Source organism: Podarcis raffonei, chromosome 5 (assembly GCF_027172205.1).
Source record: "Podarcis raffonei isolate rPodRaf1 chromosome 5, rPodRaf1.pri, whole genome shotgun sequence".
Classification (NCBI taxonomy): Eukaryota; Metazoa; Chordata; class Lepidosauria; order Squamata; family Lacertidae; genus Podarcis; species Podarcis raffonei.
In genome coordinates, this window is record NC_070606.1 from 100,476,571 (window position 1) to 100,500,083 (window position 23,513).

The 23,513-nt window shown below is 46.3% G+C and overlaps 1 protein-coding gene across 6 annotated transcripts in view; it reads left to right on the plus strand.

The window, feature by feature from the left end:
- Window positions 1–23,513, plus strand: part of IL1RAP (interleukin 1 receptor accessory protein) — a 106,278-nt gene that overhangs the window by 25,276 nt on the left and 57,489 nt on the right. For 3 of the 6 annotated variants that reach the window (XM_053390862.1, XM_053390868.1, XM_053390863.1), the window contains exons 3-4: window positions 12,538–12,605; window positions 21,987–22,272. In XM_053390862.1, coding sequence (XP_053246837.1) covers window positions 12,539–12,605; window positions 21,987–22,272 — 353 coding nt within the window. In that variant the 5' untranslated portion in view covers window position 12,538. Of the gene's footprint in view, window positions 1–3,089; window positions 3,332–12,537; window positions 12,606–21,986; window positions 22,273–23,513 lie in introns of those variants that run through there. The other 3 variants (XM_053390866.1, XM_053390864.1, XM_053390867.1) reach the window with 3 other exon arrangements.

Below are 23,513 nucleotides of genomic sequence, written 5' to 3' on the forward strand. Positions count from 1 at the left end.
AGGTCCCGATAAACTCTGATAAAACGGCAACTGATGTTCAGAGGCACCAATCGCCCCCAGAAGAGCAATCTGGCTGCCTGGAATGCATTTTCTATTCCCTGCTCAATGGAGCCCAGATGGCTTCTGCTACAGTAATTTTCTCCATTGTCCAATTTCCGCAAATCCCCCCCCCATCGCCTTATTTTCTGCAGTTCCCAGTAGTAAGAAGCAAAAGCATTTCCTGGAGGGTCTGAAGGACCTTTTCCAGTATCTGTTCAATTCTGAATCCCCTCCCTCCCGCCCACTGTCCCGCCTTTTGTCAGCTGTTTTAGTAAATCGTGTTCTCTTTCCGTGATTTCTTCATTTCCACCCACCCTTCCCTCTCCCAGTTCCTTGGATTTTATTATTTTCTTATCATTATTTGTATACCACCCTTCATCCATTGATCTCAGGGCAGTTGCAGCCTAAAATTACAATATAAGGCAGGGGTAGGCAACCTAAGGCCCGTGGGCTGGATCCGGCCCAATCGCCTTCTCAATCTGGCCCATGGATGGTCCAGGAGTCAGCGTGTTTTTACATGAGTAGAATGTGTGCTTTTCTTTAAAATGCATCTCTGGGTTATTTGTGGGGCATAGGAATTCGTTCATTTTTTTCTTCAAAATATAGTCCGGCCCCCCACAAGGTCTGAGGGACAGTGGACCGGCCCCCTGCTGAAAAGATTTGCTGACCCCTGATATGTTCTTGTTGTTTAGTCGTTTAGTGGTGTCTGCCTCTTCGTGACCCCCTGGGCCAGAGCACGCCAGGCACTCCTGTCTTTCACTGCCTCCCATAGTTTGCTGGTAGCTTCGAGAACACTGTCCAACCAACTGCCCTCCATCTTTCCCAACATCAGGGTCTTTTCCAGGGAGTCTTCTTTTCTCCTGAGGTGGCCAAAGTCTTGGAGCCTCAGTTTCAGGATCTGTCCTTCCAGTGAGCACTCAGGGCTGATTTCCTTCAGAATGAATACGTTTGATCTTCTTGCAGTCCATGGGACTCTCAAGAGTCTCTGACCCCTGATATAGGGAAACACAAGAAAACTAAGAACAAAAACAGCCCGGCCCTGGTATGACCTGTAACCCAGTGCGCAGAGTCTCGCGTGTGACTTTACCTATAATTAGAGGTGCTCTTGAACCACTTAGATGAGGAGGAGGTTTTGGGAGAGAGAAAACTGCTCAACTATTATGCATGTCTTTTTCCTTGATCTCACCTTCAAACATTTGTGTTGGCCTCCCCTTCCCAAGGATGCTGAAGGCTTTGTAGACAGCATTGAACCATGTTGCAGTGCACCACTTGCGCTCTCCCTTGGCCTTGGTGCAGGGGCTCCAGGTTGGGGGGGGTGAGGGGTCTTCAGCCCCCTGTCTGATGTTGTGTGGGGAGGAGGGGGCTGAGAGTGGAGTGCCAGTGGCGGAGCATATGCCCCCGCTGCCCAGGGTTGGCGGGATCCCAGGTTTTCTCCTCCTCCTCCTCCTCCTCCAGGGGTTACTCAGATTCCTTGCTTCAGCCTCTGACAACCTGGCACCATCCAGATGTTTTGATCTACAACCCCGGACGAAGAGTCAGAATGAAAGGCTGTCTTAATCACAGAAGTGGAGAGATGGAAGGGACAGCTGCACTGCAGGAATTGCAGCTAAGCTGGGTCCCGTGGCAGAGGCCCCCAATTCCTTTCCCTTGGTGACCCACTGAGGGCTCTCAGCGGCCCAGACCAACCCACCACCAGTGTCAAGCCAGACAATTGATCTGATCCCATGGCAGCCATTCCTGGTACAGAGCAGGAGGAGAGTTTTATTTTTCAATTGCTGTGCTGCTTTGCTGCTGGCGCAAAGGGGGGGTGTGACATTCAGCGCGCCCACGACTCAGACTCCCACGCCTTGTTTAGTCGTTTAGTCGTGTCCGCCGCTTCGTGACCCCCTGGGCCAGAGCACGCCAGGCCCTCCTGTCTTCCACTGCCTCCCGCAGTTTGGTCAAACTCATGCTGGTAGCTTCAAGAACACTGTCCCACCATCTCGTCCTCTGTTGTCCCCTTCTCCTTGTGCCCTCCATCTTTCCCAACATCAGGGTCTTTTCCAGGGAGTCTTCTCTTCTCATGAGGTGGCCAAAGTCTTGGAGCCTCAGCTTCAGGATCTGTCCTTCCAGTGAGCACTCAGGGCTGATTTCCTTCAGAATGGAGAGGTTGGATCTTCTTGCAGTCCATGGGACTCTCAAGAGTCTCCTCCAGCACCAGAATTCAAAAGCATCAATTCTTCGGCGATCAGCCTTCTTTATGGTCCAGCTCTCATTTCCATACATCACGACTGGGAAAACTATAGCTTGAACTCTACGGACCTTTGTTGGCAAGGTGGTGTCTGCTTTTTAAGATGCTACTCCCACACCTACCCTGAGCAAAGTGGCGCAGCAGCTCCCCCCTTTCCCTGGCGGCTCATACCCCTTTGCCGCTTGGCTTGTGGAGGCATGGGAGTCTGAGTCGCGGGCGGGTGGCCCGGCCCTCAGAGATGACAACCAGGGCGGTGCACACGCCCCCCCGCACCCATCTTCTTCTGCCAGTGTGGATTGCGGAGCCCAGATCCATGCTCCCCATTCCCCACCCAGCGTATCCTGGCCCAGGGGCTGGGTGCCTCACATGACTTGTGGCACAACACATCTCACGCTGAGCCACCGCAATGTGGGGGGCAAGTCGGCGCCCTTGCCTTGGTGGACCTTGAGGTGGGCATGCCTGCAATTTCCAGAGAGAAAGCCAAGCAGCCAGTCCGCAGCACAATAACAGGCCAGATCATGTTGCAGAGTTCTTATCTTCCCATCTCCGGAAGGCTCTTGCAAGTGTGGTTGAATCAGATAAGAATGTAAGGAGAGCCTGAAGGATCAGGCCAAAGGGGAACCACCTAGTCCAGCATCCTGTTCTCGCAGTGGCCAATCAGATGCACCACTGGAAAACCTGTAAGCAGGATTTGAGATCGAGAACAACAACTCTCCCCTCCTGCGGTTTTCAGCAGATGCTATTCAGAAGCACTGCTGCCGCCAGTTGTGGAAGAAGAAGAAGAGTTTGGATTTGATATCCCGCTTTATCACTCCCCTTCAGGAGTCTCAAAGTGGCTAACGTTCTCCTTTCCCTTCCTCCCCCACAACAAACACTCTGTGAGGTGAGTGGGGCTGAGAGACTTCAGAGAAGTGTGACTGGCCCAAGGTCACCCAGCAGCTGCATGTGGAGGAGAGGAGACACGAACCCGGTTCACCAGATTACGAGACTACCACTCTGAACCACTACACCACGCTGGAGGCAGAGCAGAGACATCCTCGCAAGTAAAGGTAAAAGTTAAAGGTAAAGGACCCCTGGATGGTTAAGTCTAGTCAAAGGTGACTCTGGGGTTGCAGCGCCCATCTCTCTTTCAGGCTGAGGGAGACGGCGTTGTCCACCGACAGCTTTCTGGGTCATGTGGCCAGCAGGACTAAACCGCTTCTGGCACAATGGGACATCGTGATGGAAACCAGAGCGCACACAAACACTGTTTACCTTCCTGCCACATGGTAACTATTTATCTACTTGCGCTGGTGTGCTTTTGAACTGCTAGGTTGGCAGCAGCTGGGACAGAGTGATGGGAGCTCACCCCGTCCCAGGGATTTGAACCGCCGACCTTCTGAGCACCAAGCCCAAGAGGCTCTGTGGTTTAGACCACAGCGCCATCTGCATCCCTATCCTGGCAAGTAGCCATCAGTAATCCTCGCCTCCTCCATGAATTTGTCTCATCCTCTTTTAAAGTTATCTAGCTTAGTGGCCATCAATTCTTCCAGTGGGAAGGAGTTCCGCAGTTTAATTACGTGCTGCCTGAAGAAGTCCTTCCTTTTATCCATCCCAGATAATCTTCAATAAATGTCCATGAGTTCTAGTGTTATGAAAAAGTTTCTCCCTCCGCTTCTGCATGCCAGATAGCTGGGAAGAATGGATACACAAATAGCCGGCAACTGTGGGTATTAATTTGGTGGCTCTCCAATTCTGGCTCTGTGACTCCCGACTTCCCTCTGGAGCAGCTGGCTGGCCACTGTGAGAACAGGATACTGATCCTGCACGATGCTCTTATGCTGTTTAGGGAGACCTCCTCTTATAATATCATATAATGTGGATTTTTAACCCTCCCTGGACATCGCCACCAGGTTATGAGAATTGCTTGGTGAGACAAATTTGTGACGTACACAGAACTGTTAACTGAACGTGGTATAAAAGGAGAGCCATTGCAAGCTTCTGCGTCAACACTGTTTAGGATTCTGCTGTGGTTCTCCAGTATCCAGATATTAAGGGCAATAGTAGTTAAAAAGTGGGATAACAAAGACAGTTTTATTTCGGCAGGCCTCTGGGAACTGCCTGTTGTTGTTTTTTTAAAGGAAATGGCTTTTGATAGTGCCGTGCATTTTAATCTACCGGTTATTTATTTTTAATTCCATCAGCGTCTGATTACTTTTTTTAGCCATTTTCTTTCATATGTTTTTCGCTGTTTCTGTTTTATCTGCATTGTTTTAATTTGTCTGAGCTGCCTTGAGCCCTAGTGTGGGGGAAATTGCAGGAGATAAACAAGTGTGATAATGATTAATAATAGCAAAGGTGCAAAACGGTTTGGTCTGTTTGGCTGCGTCCTTCAGTCTGCCATTTGCAGTTTGCCTCGGAGCCTTCGGGTTAGTCGCAGGTGCTTAAAGCAAAATGAAAACAGATCATCTGTATTTGGGGTGACGGCTGGTTACCACGGCATTTGTCTCTCGTTGCTAAGGGTCCGGTGGTTGAGTGGCAGGTTGCTGTTCAGCCATGCCCAGGGGACAACTCAGTGGTGGGACTTCAGGAAGGAACACCAAAGAGGTGACAGAAAATCCTTGGCAAATGGAAACAGGAGAGTGTATACAAGATTGGATCCAAAAGCTGAGAGAACATGCAGAATTAGGCGGTCTATCAGGAAAAAATAAAGAATAAATCCAAACAGGGATTTGTTTCAAAATGGGAGGTTTTCAAAGAATATTTGAAATAGAAATATAGTAGTTTAAACTTGGTTGCAGCATTCGAGGAACTTCAGTAATAGTGGAAAGGCAGATATAAGAATTAAGATATATTAAGAAAAAGTTTAATACAGTGGTGCCTCGCAAGACGAAATTAATTCGTTCCGCGAGTTTTTTCGTCTAGCGAATTTTTCGTCTTGCGAATCACGGTTTCCCATAGGAATGCATTGGAAATCAATTAATGCGTTCCTATGGTCAAAAAAAGTCCAAACAAAGCCAAATTTGGTACAACAAGAGTTTATTAACTGCTCTTTAAAGTCACACATACTGTAAAGAGCATTTCAAAAATTGAAGGAACAATAAGTTTCTAAACATGACAGAAAAACATTTAAAAATCAACAAAGTGTACAGTACATTTTCTAAGACTCTGGGGGACAACTCGAAGAAGGTTCCTCTTCCACTCTTTGCTTCTTGCTGAAGAACCTGTCCATGGTCTGCTGCTTCATCCGCCTTTTCAGCACCTCCCTGAAAGGCGACATGACCCTCGTATCAAAGGTGTTCACAAGGTCATGTGCCACGTGCTTGTCAGGGTGGTGCCGCTGTGCAAAAGCCTGCACATCCTTCCACTTCATGCAAATGTCCCTCAGTTCTTTGGAGGACAGCCGTTCCTCAGTTGCTTCCTCCTCTTCCAGCGAGGCCTGCTCCTGCGCAGCCTCTGCCTGCAGTTCGACCAGCTCCTGGGTGGTCAGCTCGTGGTTGTGCTCCTCCACCAGCTCGCTGATGTCCTCCTCTGTGACCTCCAGGCCCATGGTCCTCCCCAAGGCAACAATGTCCTGCACCACTGTTGTCTCTGGTGCATCAGAGTCACTTGGTGCCACACAGTCTGGCCACAGGCTGCGCCAAGCGCAATTCAAATTTCTCTGGCTGATCCCATTCCAGGCCGTGGTGATCATCTTCAAGCAGGTGACGATGTCGAAGTGGTCCTTCCAGAATTCCCGCAGGGTGATGGTGGTGCAATCAGCCACCTCGAAGCATCGCCTGAAAAGCTCCTCGGTGTAGAGTTTTTTGAAATTGGCGATGAGCTGCTGATCCATCGGCTGGAGCAGTGGCGTGGTGTTAGGCGGCAGGAACATGATGTTGATGAAGCTGAACTCCTCCAACAAGTCCTCCTCAAGGCCTTTAGGATGAGCAGGAGCATTGTCCATCAGAAGCAAAGCCTTCAGCGGCAGGTCGTTGTCCAGCAGGTACTGTTTGACAGCAGGGCCAAAAGCATGATTGACCCAGTCCACAAACAGCACACGTGTGACCCAAGCCTTACTGTTGGATCGCCACATGACACTCAGCCGCTCCTTGTCGACCTTGTGTTTCTTGAAGGCCCGTGGGTTCTCCGAGTGGTACACCAGCAGGGGCTTGATCTTCAGGTCGCCGCTTGCATTGGCACAGAAGAGCAGGGTCAGACGGTCCTTCATGGGCTTGTGGCCAGGCAACTTGGCCTCCTCCTGTGTGATGCAAGTCCTTTTAGGCATCCTCTTCCAAAACAGCCTGGTCTCGTCGCAGTTGAAGACCTGCTGTGGAACGTAGCCCTCCGTCTTCACAACCTCCAGGAACTCCGCTGCAAAGTCTTCAGCCGCAGAAACATCAGAACTGGCAGCCTCTCCATGCCAGAAAAAAACACACAAGCTTCCAGATTCTTGCAAACCCCTCCCCAACTGTTCCCCCAGTCACCCAGCACACAGAAATTCAAATCCAGAATTTTTTTTAAAAAGCAGCAGAGTGGCCCAATGGTCACAGAAAATCATAAAAATGCAGGAAAACACACACAAGCTTCCAGATTCTTGCAAACCCCTCCCCAACACCAAGTCCTTGAATTCCAAACACCCCAACCCAAAATCCAAACCCCCCCAAAAAAGTTTTAAAAGCTTAACTTACCAAATGGCTGCAAAAGAAGTTTTGGAAAAGCTTCAAAAATCACCAAAGTCTTTAAAAACCTCAAAAAAGGCTACTATGTACACTGCGTTCTATGAGTTGCTCCTCGAAGTCAAGTCGCAACTGTATTAACGGTTTTAAGAAAAAGGAAACAAACTTGCAAGACGTTTTTGTCTTGCGAAGCAAGCCCATAGGGAAATTCGTCTTGCGAAGCAATTCAAAAACGGAAAACTCTTTCGTCTAGCGAGTTTTTCGTCTTGCGAGGCATTCGTCTTGCGGGGCACCACTGTAATGATAAAGTTTGTACAGTGGTACCTCGGGTTAAGAACTTAATTCATTCTGGAGGTCCGTTCTTAACCTGAAACTGTTGTTAACCTGAAGCATCACTTTAGCTAATGCGGCCTCCCGCCTCCGCCGTGCCGCCAGAGCACAATTTCTGTTCTCATCCTGAAGCAAAGTTCTTAACCCGAGGTACTATTTCTGGGTTAGCGGAGTCTGTAACCTGAAGCGTATGTAACCTGAGGTACCACTGTACTGGCAATAAGTTATATGAAATCAAAGTATGGAATAGAATCTTTAGTGTTAAGACCAATTTATGGCTCATTTTTTGTTAAGAAAATTCAGTATCTATTGTTATTCTTGTGTGTAATTTGGTATCTGTGTTTTCCTTTTTTCTTTTCTTGCTGTATCAATAAAAAAAGAAAAGAAAAGAAAAAAGAAACAGGATAGTGGCCCAGCTTGGGATCTTGACATGGTCTCTGTCCAAGGTGCTTAGTTATGGTGCTGAGGGGGCTTCAACTTAATGAATCAAGGGGCAAATGGAGCCAATAGCTTTGTCACAGAATGTTTAAAATATATATACATTGATTTATTGCATTTTCTTCCAACCCGGAATGTATGGGGTGTTAGGGGAGGGGATGGTACCTCTGATACAGGACACATCGTGCTCCTTCTCGGGTAGCATATTTACCTTTGGTCCCCATCCTGCACTCAGATTTCACCTGGGGCTCCTAGAAGCTGTCAGCAGGTGACAGCGGCCGTATCCCGGGAATGGCTTTGACTGGCTGACTGAGCCAGGTGAGGTGAGCCAATAGACCTCAAACCCTCAGTGAGGTAGGTACTGGCATACAGTGGTACTTCGGGTTACATATGCTTCAGGTAACATACGCTTCAGGTTACACACTCCACTAAGCCAGAAATAGTGCTTCAGGTTAAGAACTTTGCTTCAGGATGAGAACAGAAATCGGGCTGCGGCGGCGTGGCAGCAGCAGGAGGCCCCATTAGCTAAAGTGGTGCTTCAGGTTAAGAACAGTTTCAGGTTAAGAACGGACCTCCAGAACGAATTAAGTACTTAACCTGAGGTACCACTGTACAATTAATCCAGAATGCGGCAGCTAGATTGGTGACTGGGGGCGGCCGCCGAGACCACATACACCGGTCTTGAAAGACCCACATTGGTTCCCAGTACATTTCCGAGCACAATTCAAAGTGTTGGTGTTGGCCTTTAAAGCCCTAAAGGCCTCGGTCCAGTATACTTGAAGGAGCGTCTCCACCCCCATCATTCCGCCCAGACACTGAGGTCCAGCTCTGAGGGCCTTCTGGCGGTTCCCTCCCTGCGAGAAGTGAGGTTACAGGGAACCAGGCAGAGGCAGATGGGTCTCATCAGCCTGCGAAGGCGGCCCACCTAGGAGAAGGAAAACTCTGATCCTAAACTTCTGCTGCCTTGCAGGATCTGAAGAGGCAGGGAATTCCAAAGTTCATGCCACACTAATTTCATGCACTCTGACGATGTTTAAACAAATGTGGCTGGCCCCTTCATTTCTGATTTGGTATTGAGAAGTGGCTCTGGGCAGGATCAATGTCTTGGGTCGTTGTTGTTTAGTCGTTTAGTCGTGCCCGACTCTTCTTGCTTATTCCAGGAAGGGGGTGCAGGATGTTGAGGGGCTGGCCAGAGCCTTTGGCAGGTCAGGGAGGGGTTGCAGAAAAGGACCCCAATCTCTCCCTTCCTCTCTGCAGGTAGGTAGCCGTGTTGGTCTGCCGTAGTGGAAACAAAATTTTAAAATTCCTTCCAGTAGCACCTTAGAGAACAACTAAGTTTGTTATTGGTAAGAGCTTTCGTGTGCATGCACACTTCTTCAGATACTTAAATCATCATCATCTATAGGCCTGTTAAATGTAATTGTTATAGGAATCTTATCTGCACATATATAAAAGACATGTATATATTTTATCAGCTGCCTTGGAGGCAGGATGTAAATTTCTATCAATAAATCGGTCAGATCCCTATAGGCTTTTCAACGCCTGATAACTTGCCAAAGTGCTTTGTATCTGAAGACGTGTGCATGCATACGAAAGCTCATACCAATAGCAAACTTAGTTGTTCTCTAAGGTGCTACTGGAAGGAATTTTTTAATTTTGTTTCCTCTCTGCAATTATTCCCGGACTCACTAACTGGGTAAAAAAAAAAAAAGGTAAAGGGACCCCTGACCATTAAGTCCAGTCGCAGACGACTCTGGGGTTGCAGCGCTCATCTTGCTTTACTGGCGGAGGGAGCCGGTGTACAGCTTCCAGGTCATGTGGCCAGCAGGACTAAGCCACTTCTGGTGAACCAGAGCAGGGCATGGAAACGCCATTTACCTTCCCGCCGGAGTGGTACCTATTTATCTACTTGGCTGGTGTGCTTTCGAACTGCTAGGTTGGCAGGAGCAGGGACCGAGCAACAGGAGCTCACCCCGTCACGGGGATTCGAACCGCTGACCTTCTGATCGGCAAGTCCTAGGCTCTGTGGTTTAACCCACAGCGCCACCCGCGTCCCTCGCCAACTGGGAATAGCAAGCAAAAGACGCATGAAAAGTGCTGGTGGGGTCCTGGAATGAATTGCACATTCCAGCTCATGTACATAGGTTTTCCCCACTTGAATGGCATGGAGGTTTTTCTTTTTCTTTTTAAAAATATTTTTTATTAATTTTCCATTTAAAGATATATAACCACATCATTATATATCACTTAACCTCTTGCCTCTTTCGAGCCTATTGACTTCCTTCACTCCTGCCTCTTGGCTTTCAAAGTTAACCTTTATATCACAGCATCTTATATTTTTTTCCAGTTCTAATAAAACTCATCGCAAAATACCTCAAAATTTAAATAAATGTAGAAAGGTACAAAAAAATTCTCGTTATGAGTCTTCAGCTAACTTGTTAATTGCTTACAATGATCTTTCAAATATTGTGTAAATTTACTCTAGTCTTTTTGGAATACTTGATCGTGCTGGTTTTGGAGTTTTCCTGGTTTTCCAGTACCGCAAAGTCCATAATTGCTACTCATGTTTTTATACTGTATTTTATGCTGCTTTTATAATTAAGTGTTTTAAAGTGTTTTAAATTTGTTGTTAGCTGCCCTGAGCTGAGTTTTTGAACTGGGAAGGGCGGGGTATAAATAAAAAAATATTATTATTATTATCATCTTCATCTGCCCCTCTTCTGTCATTGGTACTTCTTCTTGTTTCCATTTTGGGGCTAAAAGAATTCTTGCCGCAGTTGTTGCATACATGAACAGTCTTTTATCTTTTCTTGGGATCTCTTCGCCTACTAACCCAGTAAAAAGGCTTCTGGTTTTTTTAAACAAAAGTGTTTTTAAACATTTTCTTTAACTCATTATATATCGTTTCCCAGAAAGCCTTTAAATGGCATGGAGGTTTTCTCCCACTAGAACTCGCATAGTTAACCTGTGGAACTCCCTGTAGGAGGTGGTGATAGTCACCAAACTAGATGGCTTAAAAGAAGACTGGGCAAATTTATGGAGTAGGAGAGGGCTGTCAACGGCTACTGGACATGATGGCTGTGCTCTGCGCCTCCGCACTGATGTTCTCATGCTCTCCGCCTCCGGATTCTGAACCTCATCTAACCTATAACCTCTGGGTTTAGGGCGGTATATAAATTTGATAAATGAAATACAGTAAATGAAAAAAAAGAAAGTTTGTGGAAACCAGAGGAGGGGAGAGTGTTGCTGTTGCTCTCGAATCCTGCTTGCTGGTTTCCCACGGGCATCTGTACTACTACTACTAATAATAATAATAATTTATACCCCGCCCATCTGGCTGGGTTTCCCCATCCACTCTGAACGGCTTCCAACAAAATATTAAAATACCATAATGCATCAAACATTAAAAGCTTCCCTATACAGGGCTGCCTTCAGATGTCATCTAAAAGTCTGGTAGTTGTTTTTCTCTTTGACATATGGTGGGAGGGTGTTCCACAGGGCGGGTGCCACCACCGAGAAGGCCCTCTGCCTGGTTCCCTGTAACTTGGCTTCTCGTAATGAGGGAACCGCCAGAAGGCCCTTGGCGCTGGACCTCAGTGTCCGGGCAGAACGATGGGGGTGGAGACGCTCCTTCAGGTCTACTGTGAGAAGAGGATGCCGGACTAGATGGGCCATGGGCCTGATCCAGCAGCCTCTTCTGACCTAGTTATGCAACCATCATTATCACTTGAGGCTCAGGTGGCCTCTGTGGCTAGAAGTGCCTTTTATCACTTTTGACTGGAGTCTCAGCTGTGGCCCTGCCTGGGCAGGGATTTTCTGTTTGAACGGTTTTTAATTATGATTTTTAAATTGTCGGCACCTGTTTCTTGGGTCAGGGACCTGCCTGCCTTGCCTTTAGACTACACCAGGTGCATTGATGCTGCTTTAGAAATACACTATTTAAAAAAGCCAATGGGGGCCTGTTGTAGTGTTTGTTGTTGCTGTTGTTTAGTTGCTTAGTCGTGTCCGCCTCTTCGTGACCCCCTGGACCAGAGCACGCCAGGCACTCCTGTCTTCCACTGCCTCCCGCAGTTTGGTCAAACTCATGTTGGTAGCTTCGAGAACACTGTCCCACCATCTCGTCCTCTGTCGTCCCCATCTCCTTGTGCCCTCCATCTTTCCCAACATCAGGGTCTTTTCCAGGGAGTCTTCTCTTCTCATGAGGTGGCCAAAGTCTTGGAGCCTCAGCTTCACGATCTGTCCTTCCAGTGAGCACTCAGGGCTGATTCCCTTCAGAATGGAGAGGTTTGATCTTCTTGCAGTCCATGGGACTCTCAAGAGTCTCCTCCAGCACCAGAATTCAAAAGAATCAATTCTTCGGCGATCAGCCTGCTTGATGGTCCAGCTCTCGCTTCCATACATCACTACTGGGAAAACCATGGCTTTAACTATACGGACCTTTGTTGGCAAGGTGATGTTGTAGTGTTATATTTATTATAATTATTGCTGTGTTTTAAAAGAGATGGTATATAGCAGGCATCCCCAAACTCGGCCCTCCAGCTGTTTTGGGACTACAATCCCAAACATCCCTGACCACTGGTCCCGTTAGGTAGGGATGATGGGAGTTATAGTCCCAAAACAGCTAGAGGGCTGAGTTTGGGGATGCCTGGTATATAGCTTTTAACTCCATCAATGCTGAATTGTATTTTAATGATTGGGTTTTCTATGTTTTAAGTAGTTCTTGTTTTTATGTGTCAGCTGGCTTGAGTCCTGTAAGGGGGAAAGGTGGGTTATAAATATAAGTACATCATCATCATCAACAACAATAACAAAATAGCCGAAATAACCATTCTGTCCCCTGTGGCTGTTTTTCTGTCTTTGCAGGATGAAGGTCCGCTGCCTCCTGCTGGTAGCTCTCTGGCTCTGCGCCGTTGACCTCGGCAGCGCCTCAGGTGAGTGACCCCATCCCGCTTTGGCCTTGGGCAGGAAGCTACAGGTGGAGCTTCCCTGGAAAATGCAAAATAAGCATTTGACAGGCATGTCATCCACGATCTGCCGGTCGATTGCATGGCATCCATGGCTGATCCCAGTTGATCGCGGGATCCTTTTTTCCCCCCTCAAAATTTTTTTATTGGTTTTCACAACATTATAAACAAACAAACACATATGACAAACAAACATAAATCATGTTACAGAAAGGTAGCCGTGTGGGTCTGCCATATTCAAAACAAAAATTTTTTTTCCTTCCAGTAGCACCTTAAAGACCAACTAAGTTAGTTCTTGGTATGAGCTTTCGTGTGCATGCACACTGTGTATCTGAAGAAGTGTGCATGCACACGAAAGCTCATACCAAGAACTAACTTAGTTGGTCTTTAAGGTGCTACTGGAAGGAAAAAAATTTTTTGTTTAAACATAAATCATAGCCTTATTGGAAATTACACTTATTAACATTGTTAAGTGACTTCCTTGCTTCCCCCTGGTTGAATTTCATTGCATTATCGTTTTAACGGTTTTCCAAATCACAGTTCTTATAAAATTTAACTTTAACATTAACATCCTTAGATCTTCACATTATGAAATTAAACATATTAATTCATCACTTAACATAAATAAAATCCTAAGCCAATGAAGTATCTGCAAGCTGTTTTCAGTTAATTTAACTTAACATATTTAACTAAATAATCATTAAATTGAATCCACTCTTCCTGATACTCCTCCTCCTTCTGGTCGTGGACTCTTAGATATCAACCAGGATCGCGGGGTTGATATCTACCACCCCCAAAAAAAAATGCTCAACAACTTTGCCTCCCCCAACTTTGTCTCCCCAGCTTTGACAATGAGTAGATCACAGCCAGTATTTTTATACTGTGAGTAGATCACAGTCTCTTGGGAATCAGACATGCCTGGCATCTGGGATCCCGAGAGCTGCTGCTCTGAGCATGGACAGAGGCAAAGGACCCAGGCTGTCCACAGTGATGCAGAGAAGAACCCCCTCTCCTCTTGCCAAAGGCCAGGAGGGCGCTGAGTGTGCAAACGTGAAGCCCAGGACGGAAGCCGAGTGCCTAACTGAGAGATGCAGCCCCCTCAATTCGCACAAGGCAAGGTTGCCCCCCCTCTTTTGCAAAGCGGGGCAGTGGTTCGGGGCTTTGTTGGCCAAGGGCTCCCTTGAGGGAAGCAGATGAGCCCAGAGCAGAGCGAGATGAACATGTTGGCATGCAATTAGCCAGAGCCGCTGACAGGCCCATTTGTCACAGTCAGGAGGAATCAACTCTGGGGATTCCCAGGCCCTGAGTGATTCTGGCTTCCTACTGATGGGTCTCTGGGACTCCATGAGAAATGGACTTATTCTCTCTCAATGATACTCTTTGCTCTCCTCATGGCCTGATAATCTTTGGGAGAGTTTTGCTGCAGCTTGGATTAGGGATGGCAGGTCCTGTCAATTTTAGGTCTCTTCGTCTCTCAAGTTTCCCGTCCTAAATTCATTCATTCTCCACATTTTGCAACAATTTGCAACTGGGGGGGGGAAACACATTGGCATTTTAGTGCAAATTTTTCATATTTAAACATATATTTGTATGTGGTCTTGACTAATGTATTTGCAAGCAATTTCTGAATGTATGTTATTTCTATGATTATCTTCATTTCTGTGCACACTTTCCCCGCAAAATGTGCATTATTAAAATGCTGTTTAGGAAACTGCATTGCAAAATTCAGATAAGTGCAAAATTCTAAGGATAGAATCATAAAACTGTAGAGTTAGAAGGGACAACCAATGGTCATCTAGTTCAGTGCCCTGCAATGCAAGATTCATTGAGAGGTAGGTAGCTGTGTTGGTCTGACACAGTTGAAATAAATAAATAAAAAATAAAAAATTGTCCAGTAGCACCTTAGAGACCAACTAAGTTTGTTCTGGGTACAGTGGTACCCCGCAAGACGAACGCCTCGGAAGACGAAAAACTCGTTAGACGAAGGAGTTTTTCGTTTTCTTAGCCGCTTCGCAAGACGCATTTCCCTATGGACTTGCTTCGCAAAACGAAGCTTGCCCCGCAAGCTCCGGGGATAGCGGGGAAGCGCAGCGCGTCTTCCCCTCTGTCCCCGGACCCCTTTTGAACCAAGGGGCGGCAACGGGGAGAAGCGATTCTCCCCGCCGCCCCTTGCTTTAAACAGGTCTGGGGACAGAGGGGAAGGCGCACGGCGCTTCCCCTCTGTCCCCGGACGGTCTCCATAGGAACGCATTGATTGATTTTCAATGCATTCCTATGGGAAACCGTGCTTCGCAAGACGAAAAACTCGCAAGAAGGAAAAACTTGCGGAACGAATTAATTTCGTCTTGCGAGGCACCACTGTATTAGCTTTTGTGTGTCTGAAGAAGTGTGCATGCACACAAAAGCTTATACCCAGAAGAAACTTAGTTTGAACAAATTTTTAAAATTTATTTATTTATTTCAACTGTGATGCAAGGCAGCTGTGTTTTGGTTCCCGTGTTGTTTCCAAAAGTGCAAATTCAATATTTGGCTTTAAATGCATACTGAACCAAAGTTCTACTCCATCCCGATCTGGGATTTCTGGGTGAGGAGTCCTCGCCTCTGCTTATCTTGTTCTTCCTGTTAGCCGCTGAGCTGAAGATTAATAATGGAACACTTTAAATGGTGTTGGGGGCAGGGAAGTGGACGACAAATATTTGGGCCCACAAGAAAGGATAAAAACACAAGAAAAGCATACTGGGACAGGTCAGTGGCCCATCTAGTCCAGCATCCTGTTCTCACAGTGGCCAAGCAGATGCCCATTCTGGGAAGCCTCTCCAGGGACAATAGCAACTCTCCCCTCCTGCAGTTTCCAGAAACTGAGATTCAGAAGCATTGTTGCCTCCAACTGTGGAGGCAGAACAGAGCCATCTTGGCCAGGAGCCAGTGATAGCCCTCTCCTTTTCCATGAATTTGCCTAATGCCCTTTTAAAGCCATCCAAGTCGGTGGCCATCCCTGCCCCCTGCAGAAGCGAGTTCCACAGTTTAACTCTGTGCTATGTGAACAATATGGTCTGAAGCTCAACATCAAAAAAACAACAACAAAGATCATGGCCACTGGTCCCATCACCTCCTGGCAAATAGGAGGGGAAGAAATGGAGGCAGTGAAAGATTTTCCTTTCTTGGGCTCCATGATCACTGCAGATGGTGACAGCAGTCACAAAACTAAAAGACGCCTGCTACTTAGGAGAAAAGCAATGACAAACCTAGACAGCATCTTAAAAAGCAGAGACAGCAGCTTGCCCGCAAAGGTCTGTATAGTTAAAGCTATGGTTTTCCCAGTAGTGATGTATGGAAGTGAGAGCTGGACCATAAAGAAGGCTGATCGCCGAAGAATGGATGCTTTTGAATTCTAGTGCTGGAGGAGACTCTTGAGAGCCCCATGGACTGCAAGAATATCAAACCTCTCCATCCTTAAGGAAATCAGCCCTGGGTGCTCACTGGAAGGACAGATCCTGAAGCTGAGGCTCCAAGACTTTGGCCACCTCATGAGAAGAGAAGACTCCCTGGAAAAGACCCTGATGTTGGGAAAGATGGAGGGCACAAGGAGAAGGGGACAACAGAGGACGAGATGGTGGGACAGTGTTCTCGAAGCTACAAACATGAGTCTGACCAAACTGCGGGAGGCAGTGGAAGACAGGAGTGCCTGGCATGCTCTGGTCCAGGGGGTCACAAAGAGGCGGACACGACTAAGCAACTAAACAACAAAATGTGAACAATTCCTTTCTTTTATATGTCCTGAATCTTCCAACCTTCAGCTGCATTGGACACCCACGAGTTCTGGTGTTATGAGAGAGGGAGGTAAACTTCTCAATAGCCATGCCATGTTTAATTTTATAAACTTCTATTACATTGCCTCTGACCGAACTTTTCTCTTTGAGAAAACTCCCAAATGCTGCAACTTTTCTTCATACGTAGGGGAGTGACTCTGTCCTCCTAGATCAATTTGGTTGCCTTTTTCAGAACTTTTTCCAGCTCTGCAATATCCTTTTGGACGTGGGGCAACCATAATTGTACCCATCTGCATTTCCACATCGAGAGATTCTGAAGAGTGTCATAAAGCTTGCATAACGCGTGGAGTGCTTGCACACTTTGAGCAATGTTAAACTTTCAGGATGGCAAAAGTGTACGAAGTGAATGAATTTTCCTTCCTGCTCCTTCACGGTTTCCTGAGTGGGGAGTGGATGGGTGCTTTGATCTTTCCTGCTATACAATGAGCTCCATCTGCCTTGCGTATGATTCATCCTTTCATTAGAAATCGGAAACGATTGCAGAGAAGAATGCAAGAAGCTGCCTAGGATGATGTCAGTCCTGGTATTATGTCAGTCACCCAGTCCGTAAGTAACAATGAGTCCGTAAGTGACTGTGGAGGCCAATTCTGGATCCACACGTCCTTCCACAGTGGGGACATTGGTTTCTGGGCGGGAGTTGATCACGGTGTGGATTTGCCAAGCGTGCCTTCCTCCTAGCACTTTTCCCGTTCGCATCCTGAGTAGAACGTAACACACGACTGCATGTCTGCATGTGCGCAGGTAGCTTTCCGCTGCTTCCGCGCATGCGCATGATGTCATTTTGAGCTACTCTTCAGCATGGTCTCGGGCAGAGGGGTGCCTCTCCCCTCCCTTGCTCCCTTTTGTTGTTTAGTCGTGTCCGCCTCTTTATGACCCCATGGACCAGAGCACCCCAGGCACTCCTGTCTTCCACTGCCTCCTGCAGTTTCGTCAAACTCATGTTGGCCGCTTTGTGAACACTGTCCCACCATCTCGTCCTCCGTCGTCCCCTTCTCCTTGTGCCCTCCATCTTTCCCAGCATCAGGGTCTTTTCCAGGGAGTCTTCTCTTCTCCTGAGGTGGCCAAAGTCTTGGAGCCTCAGCTTCAGGATCTGTCCTTCCAGTGAGCCCTCAGGGCTAATTTCCTTCAGAATGGAGAGGTTGGATCTTCTTGCAGTCCATGGGACTCTCAAGAGTCTCCTCCAGCACCAGAATTCAAAAGCATCAATTCTTCAGCGATCAGCCTTCTTTATGGTCCAGCTCTCACTTCCATACATCACTACTGGGAAAACTATGGCTTTAACTATACGGACCTTTGTTGGCAAGGTGATGTCTACTGCCCTTATTAATGTGAAATCTGCCCAAGGTGGCCGTTACTGTTAGCCAACTTGGACGTGTAAAAGTTCTGGGGAAGGTGGGATGGCTAAAGATGCATCTGTCAGAATCAGTCATCTCTTTGAGGGCTGCGCGTCACCTCGACTTCATGCATTGCTGAGTCATGGAGTCCATTTCCTTCCTTCCTTCCTTCCTCCCTGGGCAGGCGGCCACAATGGTTAAACACCCGCTCTGTCTTAACGGAAAACGCAGCCAGATTTCTCCTTGGCACTGGGCCAAGGCCAGCTCCAAGCCAACGGGCGCTTTTCTGCCTCTTTGCTCGAGATTAAAGAGGCTCCGAGAAGTGGACTTCTCACATCTGCAAGACTCCTTTCTTTTTAAATTGAGAGCGCAGGGATTCTTGTGAGGCCAAGCTCTAGGAATTTGGGGGAAAGTATAGCTTTAATGTATGTTTTATTGGGTTGGGGGGTTTTGTGTGTAAGTGTTGTGATACTATACAAAATGCTATATTCTTCTTCTTCTTCTTTGGCGATCCCTGGTAGCTGAGTCAGATTGTCTTCCATAAACACGGTTTTAAAAGTGAGTCCGTAAGTGACTGTGGAGGCCAATTCTGGATCCAAACGTCCTTCCACAGTGGGGACATTGGTTTCTGGGCGGGAGTTGATCACGGTGTGGATTTGCCAAGCGTGCCTTCCTCCTAGCACTTTTCCCGTTCGCATCCTGAGTAGAACGTAACACACGACTGCACGTCTGCATGTGCGCAGGTCGCTTTCCGCTGCTTCCGCGCATGCGCATTATGTCATTTTGAGCGTCTGCACATGTGCAAGTGGCGAAATCCGGAAATAACGCGCTCCGTTACTTCCGGGTCACCACAGAGCGCAACTGGGAAATACTTAACACGAAGCTACTTTAACCCAAGGTATGACTGTATTGTTATTATTATATCTCCTCTCAGCCTTGCATGCGCAGATGCGGGTTGTGTTTGCTTCAGGATGCGAACGGGGCTCCGGAACGGATCCCATTCATATCCAGAGGTACCACTGTACATCGCTGACTAGATTAAAATATACCTAATTGCTATAGACGTCCCTTTGCTATATATAAATGTAACGCAATTAGAAATATTACATTAATTTTTTTTATAAATCCCCCTATACCCCCACTCCCCTTCACCCATGTGTGATCTCAATATATATATTTTAACTTCTTCCATCTTGTTTTTGTAGTTTAATAATTATTCAGTTGATTCTTTTATTATCTCCTTGCTTACCCCTGCACGTTTTACACATTATCTATTAATATTCCAGTTCTGGAACCATATTTTTTTCATATATTCCTTCACTCCATTCCACTCTTTAATTATTCTCTGATTTGAATGGCTTCTAACGATTGCCGTCAAAAAAATGTATTCCTTTACGCAACAGCAGCGGCCACAAAGAATTGGAAGGGGGAGAAAATACCATCATCATTAGAATGGCAAAGCAAGCTCTGTGAGTTTGTGGAAATGGCAAAGTTGATTGTCAGAAACATTTTCATTGGATCATAAAAGTTGGAGGGGACCACGAGGGTCATCTAGTCCAACCCCTTCAACGCAGGAATCTTTTGCCTGATGTGGGGCTTGAACCCTTGACTCTGAGGTTAAGAGTCTCATGCTCTACTGACCGAATTATCCCTCTTTGTGCATTTTGTTCTTAGAAATAAATAAAATTCTGATGCAAAAGTTGCTGTAGGCTGACCGTATCTCTCTTTTGTGACTTGAGTATTCAAGGACTGAACTGCCAAGGGCCCATCTCATCTAGATTTGAATGAAAATAGAAAAGTGTAGGATTATACAGTCATACCTCAGGTTGAAGTAGCTTCAGGATGAATATTTTCGGGTTGCGCTCCGTAGCGACCTGGAAGTAACTGATGTGTTACTTCCGGATTTCGCCACTCGTGCATGCGCAGACGCTCAAAATGATGTCACGCACATGCGCGGAAGCGGCGAATCGTGACCCGCGCAGTTGCTGGTTGTGTTCTACTCAGGATGCAAACGGAGCTGTGGAACGGATCCCATTTGCATCCAGAGGTACCACTGTACATGGTGTGACAAAAGCAGGCAGAAAAATGTGTGTGTCCCCCCCCCTTCCTTATAACTGTAGAATTTGTGGGCATCCGCAATGAAACACCCAACAGTTGGGAGATTCAGGACAGAGTCAAGAACTGCACAGACTTTGTTTTCCATAATGGACATGATTCTATGCTTCTCTGAATCCTGCTTCAGTTCTCCCATTTGGTAACAAGATTAGACCCGGCGCTATTCTGAACTGGGAGCTCCGTGAATGGCACTGTGCCCCAGATCCGTACCTCTGCTAGATAAAACTTATTAACATGTAAATTGAGGAGTCCCGGGAGGGAGAGGCAGGCCAGACGAATGCATAAATATACTCCCCGAGTGTGACAGACAACATTCGGCCACGGTAAATTAGACGTGGAATTAAATCCACACACGCGCCAGTTGCCAGCGACTGCCGCCGGATGTCTTGCCGGATCTCGGAACGATTCCTGCCGTTCCACAGTGTCCAAATTCATGATCTGACTTTATGTTGATTTCTGGGAGATGTTTGGACAAAGTCCTTCACCCAAAGGCTCTTGCGTATGGATATAGCAATCTGGGGATGCTAGATTATTTTGCAGATTGGAAAATCGGTTTAGCAGTGCAAATCTGAGGATGGGGCAGTTATAAGGATAGAGGGAAATAAGAATTGGGTTCTAAGCAGCATTTCTCCCAGGAAAGTGTGCAGATTCTTTTTTGACCTGTGTCTTTTTCAATCATTTTGTTTCCTCCCCCGGACATATGGCTGTTTTATACCCCTCAGCAAGTGGCCTTTGCACACTGGTGGATTGCTTAAGAAAAAAACTGTCAAAGCACCTTAGAGTAAGCAAAAACAATAAGATCAAGGAGAAAAAAATACAACAGTATTTTAAATATTTTCCTGTAGGACTAATTGCAGTCATTAACAGTCGTCAACAGGTTGACCATACCCATTGAGTCAATCACCCATCTCCTAAAACCCCACCACACCCTCCCACTATATATATATATATATAGGTCTGGTGACTTCTGTTTCAGGGTATCTGAAGAAGTGTGCATGCACGTGAAAGCTTATACCCAAAACATACTTAGTTGGCCTCTAAGGTGCTACTGGAATTTTATTTTATTTATTTCGACTGCGTCAGACCAACACGGCTCCTGCAATTTATTTCAAGAGTATTTTAAAACATCCTGAAGTTAAAATACAAAAACTGATTAGCGTTAGGCGGTTGAGCGTGAGACTCTTAATCTCAAGGTCATGGGTTTGAGCCCCATGTTGGGCAAAAGATTCTTGTGTTTCAGGGGGTTGGACTAGATGACCCTCATGGTCCCTTTCAACTCTAAAATTCTATGATTCTATACTTCAGCTTTCTAAGCATGTAAAGGGCCAAGAAAGAACCCTGCACCCGGTCATCTTCATGGAAGGGTCCTGAATATTGCATAATAAAAAATTATATACCCGTATTTTTCGCTCTATAAGACGCACCAGACCACAAGACACACCTAGTTTTTGGAGGAGGAAAACAAGAAAAAGAATATTCTGAATCTCAGAAGCCAGAACAGCAAGAGGGATCACTGTGCAGTGAAAGCAGCAATCCCTCTTGCTGTTCTGGCTTCTAGGATAGCTGCACAGCCTGCATTCGCTCCATAAGACGCACACACATTTCCCCTTACTTTTTAGGAGGGAAAAAGTGAGTCTTATAGAGCAAAAAATACGGTATATATATATTTTAAAGTTTTTATTGTTAAAAAAATTCAGCATTAATACACACATATTACACACCACCCCTCATCCCACCTTTGTGTTAGACTTCCAGTCCACTCAATTGCAATTTCTTTCCACTTCTATTACTTTCTTTCACACACCTTTAACCTAATTTCATGCTTCTTTTTCTATTACACATTGTTATCCATCTTATTTAGTATTTCAGTATTTAAAACGGAACTTGTTTATTCTAATAGGAGTTCTGATTTTTCGATATGGTTTTGCAAGTATCCTTTAAAAAAATTATATTTTTATCCCAGCAATTTGGCAAGCAGCATTCTTTCTCCATTTACCTTCATAACAACCCTGTGAGGCAGGTTAAGCCGAGTGCCGGTGACTGCAAATTTCTCTCCCTGCCCCCCCTAGAGCGCTGCGACGACTGGGGCGTGGACACCATGAAGCACAAGCCGGTCTACAACGGGGAGCCGGCCAAAATCAAGTGTCCTCTCTTTGAAGCCTTCCTGAAGTACAACTACAGCACCGCCCACTCCGCGGGCCTCACCCTGATCTGGTACTGGATTGGGCGAGGCCAGGACATCGAGGAGCCCATCAATTTCCGCCTCCCGGACAACCATATCAGCAAGGAGAAGGACACCCTCTGGTTCCGCCCCGCTCTGCTCAACGACACCGGGAACTACACCTGCATGCTCAGGTAAGGAAGCTGATGGAGAGGGGGCCATGCTTGTAGGGCGGGGTTTTAAGGTTGGAAGAATGAAGGTGTTTGGGTCATCCAATAATCTTTCTTGCCGTTTTCTACAATTGTTTGGAAATGGTTACAGCCGCTTTGTGTTCTGCTTGAGAGGAAATTGTTGTTTAGCCGTTTAGTCGTGTCCGCCTCTTCGTGACCCCCTGGACCAGAGCACACCAGGCACCTCTGTCCTCCACTGCCTCCCGCAGTTTGGTCAAACTCATGCTGGTAGCTTCAAGAATACTGTCCAACCACTTCATCCTCTGTCATCCCCTTCTCCTTGTGGCCTCCATCTTTCCCAACATCAGGGTCTTCTCCAGGGAGTCTTCTCTTCTCATGAGGTGGCCAAAGTATTGGAGCCTCAGCTTCAGGATCTGTCCTTCCCGTGAGCACTCAGGGCTGATTTCCTTCAGAATGGAGAGGTTTGATCTTCTTGCAGTCCATGGGACTCTCAAGAGTCTCCTCCAGCACCAGAATTCAAAAGCATCAATGCTTCGGTGTTCAGCCTTCTTGATGGTCCAGCTCTCACTTCCATACATCACTACTGGGAAAACCATAGCTTTAGCTATACGGACCTTTGTTGGCAAGGTGATGTCTCTGCTTTTTAAGATGCTGTCTAGGTTTGTCATTGCTTTTATCCCAAGAAGCAGGCGTCTTTTAATTTCGTGACTGCTGTCACCATCTGCAGTGATCATGGAGCCCAAGAAAGTAGAATCCCTCACTGCCTCCATTTCTTCCCCTTCTATTTGCCAGGAGGTGATGGGAGCAGATGGGAGAAATAGTGGCAGATATAAATATGAAGAAGCAAACATTGGTTTGTTTACCTTGCAGATTACTTTGTATTTCAAGGAATCTCTACACTGTTTACATATCTCAGTATATATATATATATATATATATATATATATATATATATATACACATATATATATACATACATACACACACACACACAAACACACAGAGTATATATACATATGTATATGTATGTGTATATGTGTGTGTGTGCTTATATATATATATATATATATATATATATATATATATATATACTGTGCGTGATAAAAGTACAAATTCCACATTCAGTACAGCTGCTGCTGCAAATAATCATACATTTTTAGCAACTTAATTGCAGCGATAAATCTCTGGAAAAAAATGCACATAAAATAAGCGAAAGCAAATTGGATGCAGGAGAAAAGTAGAAT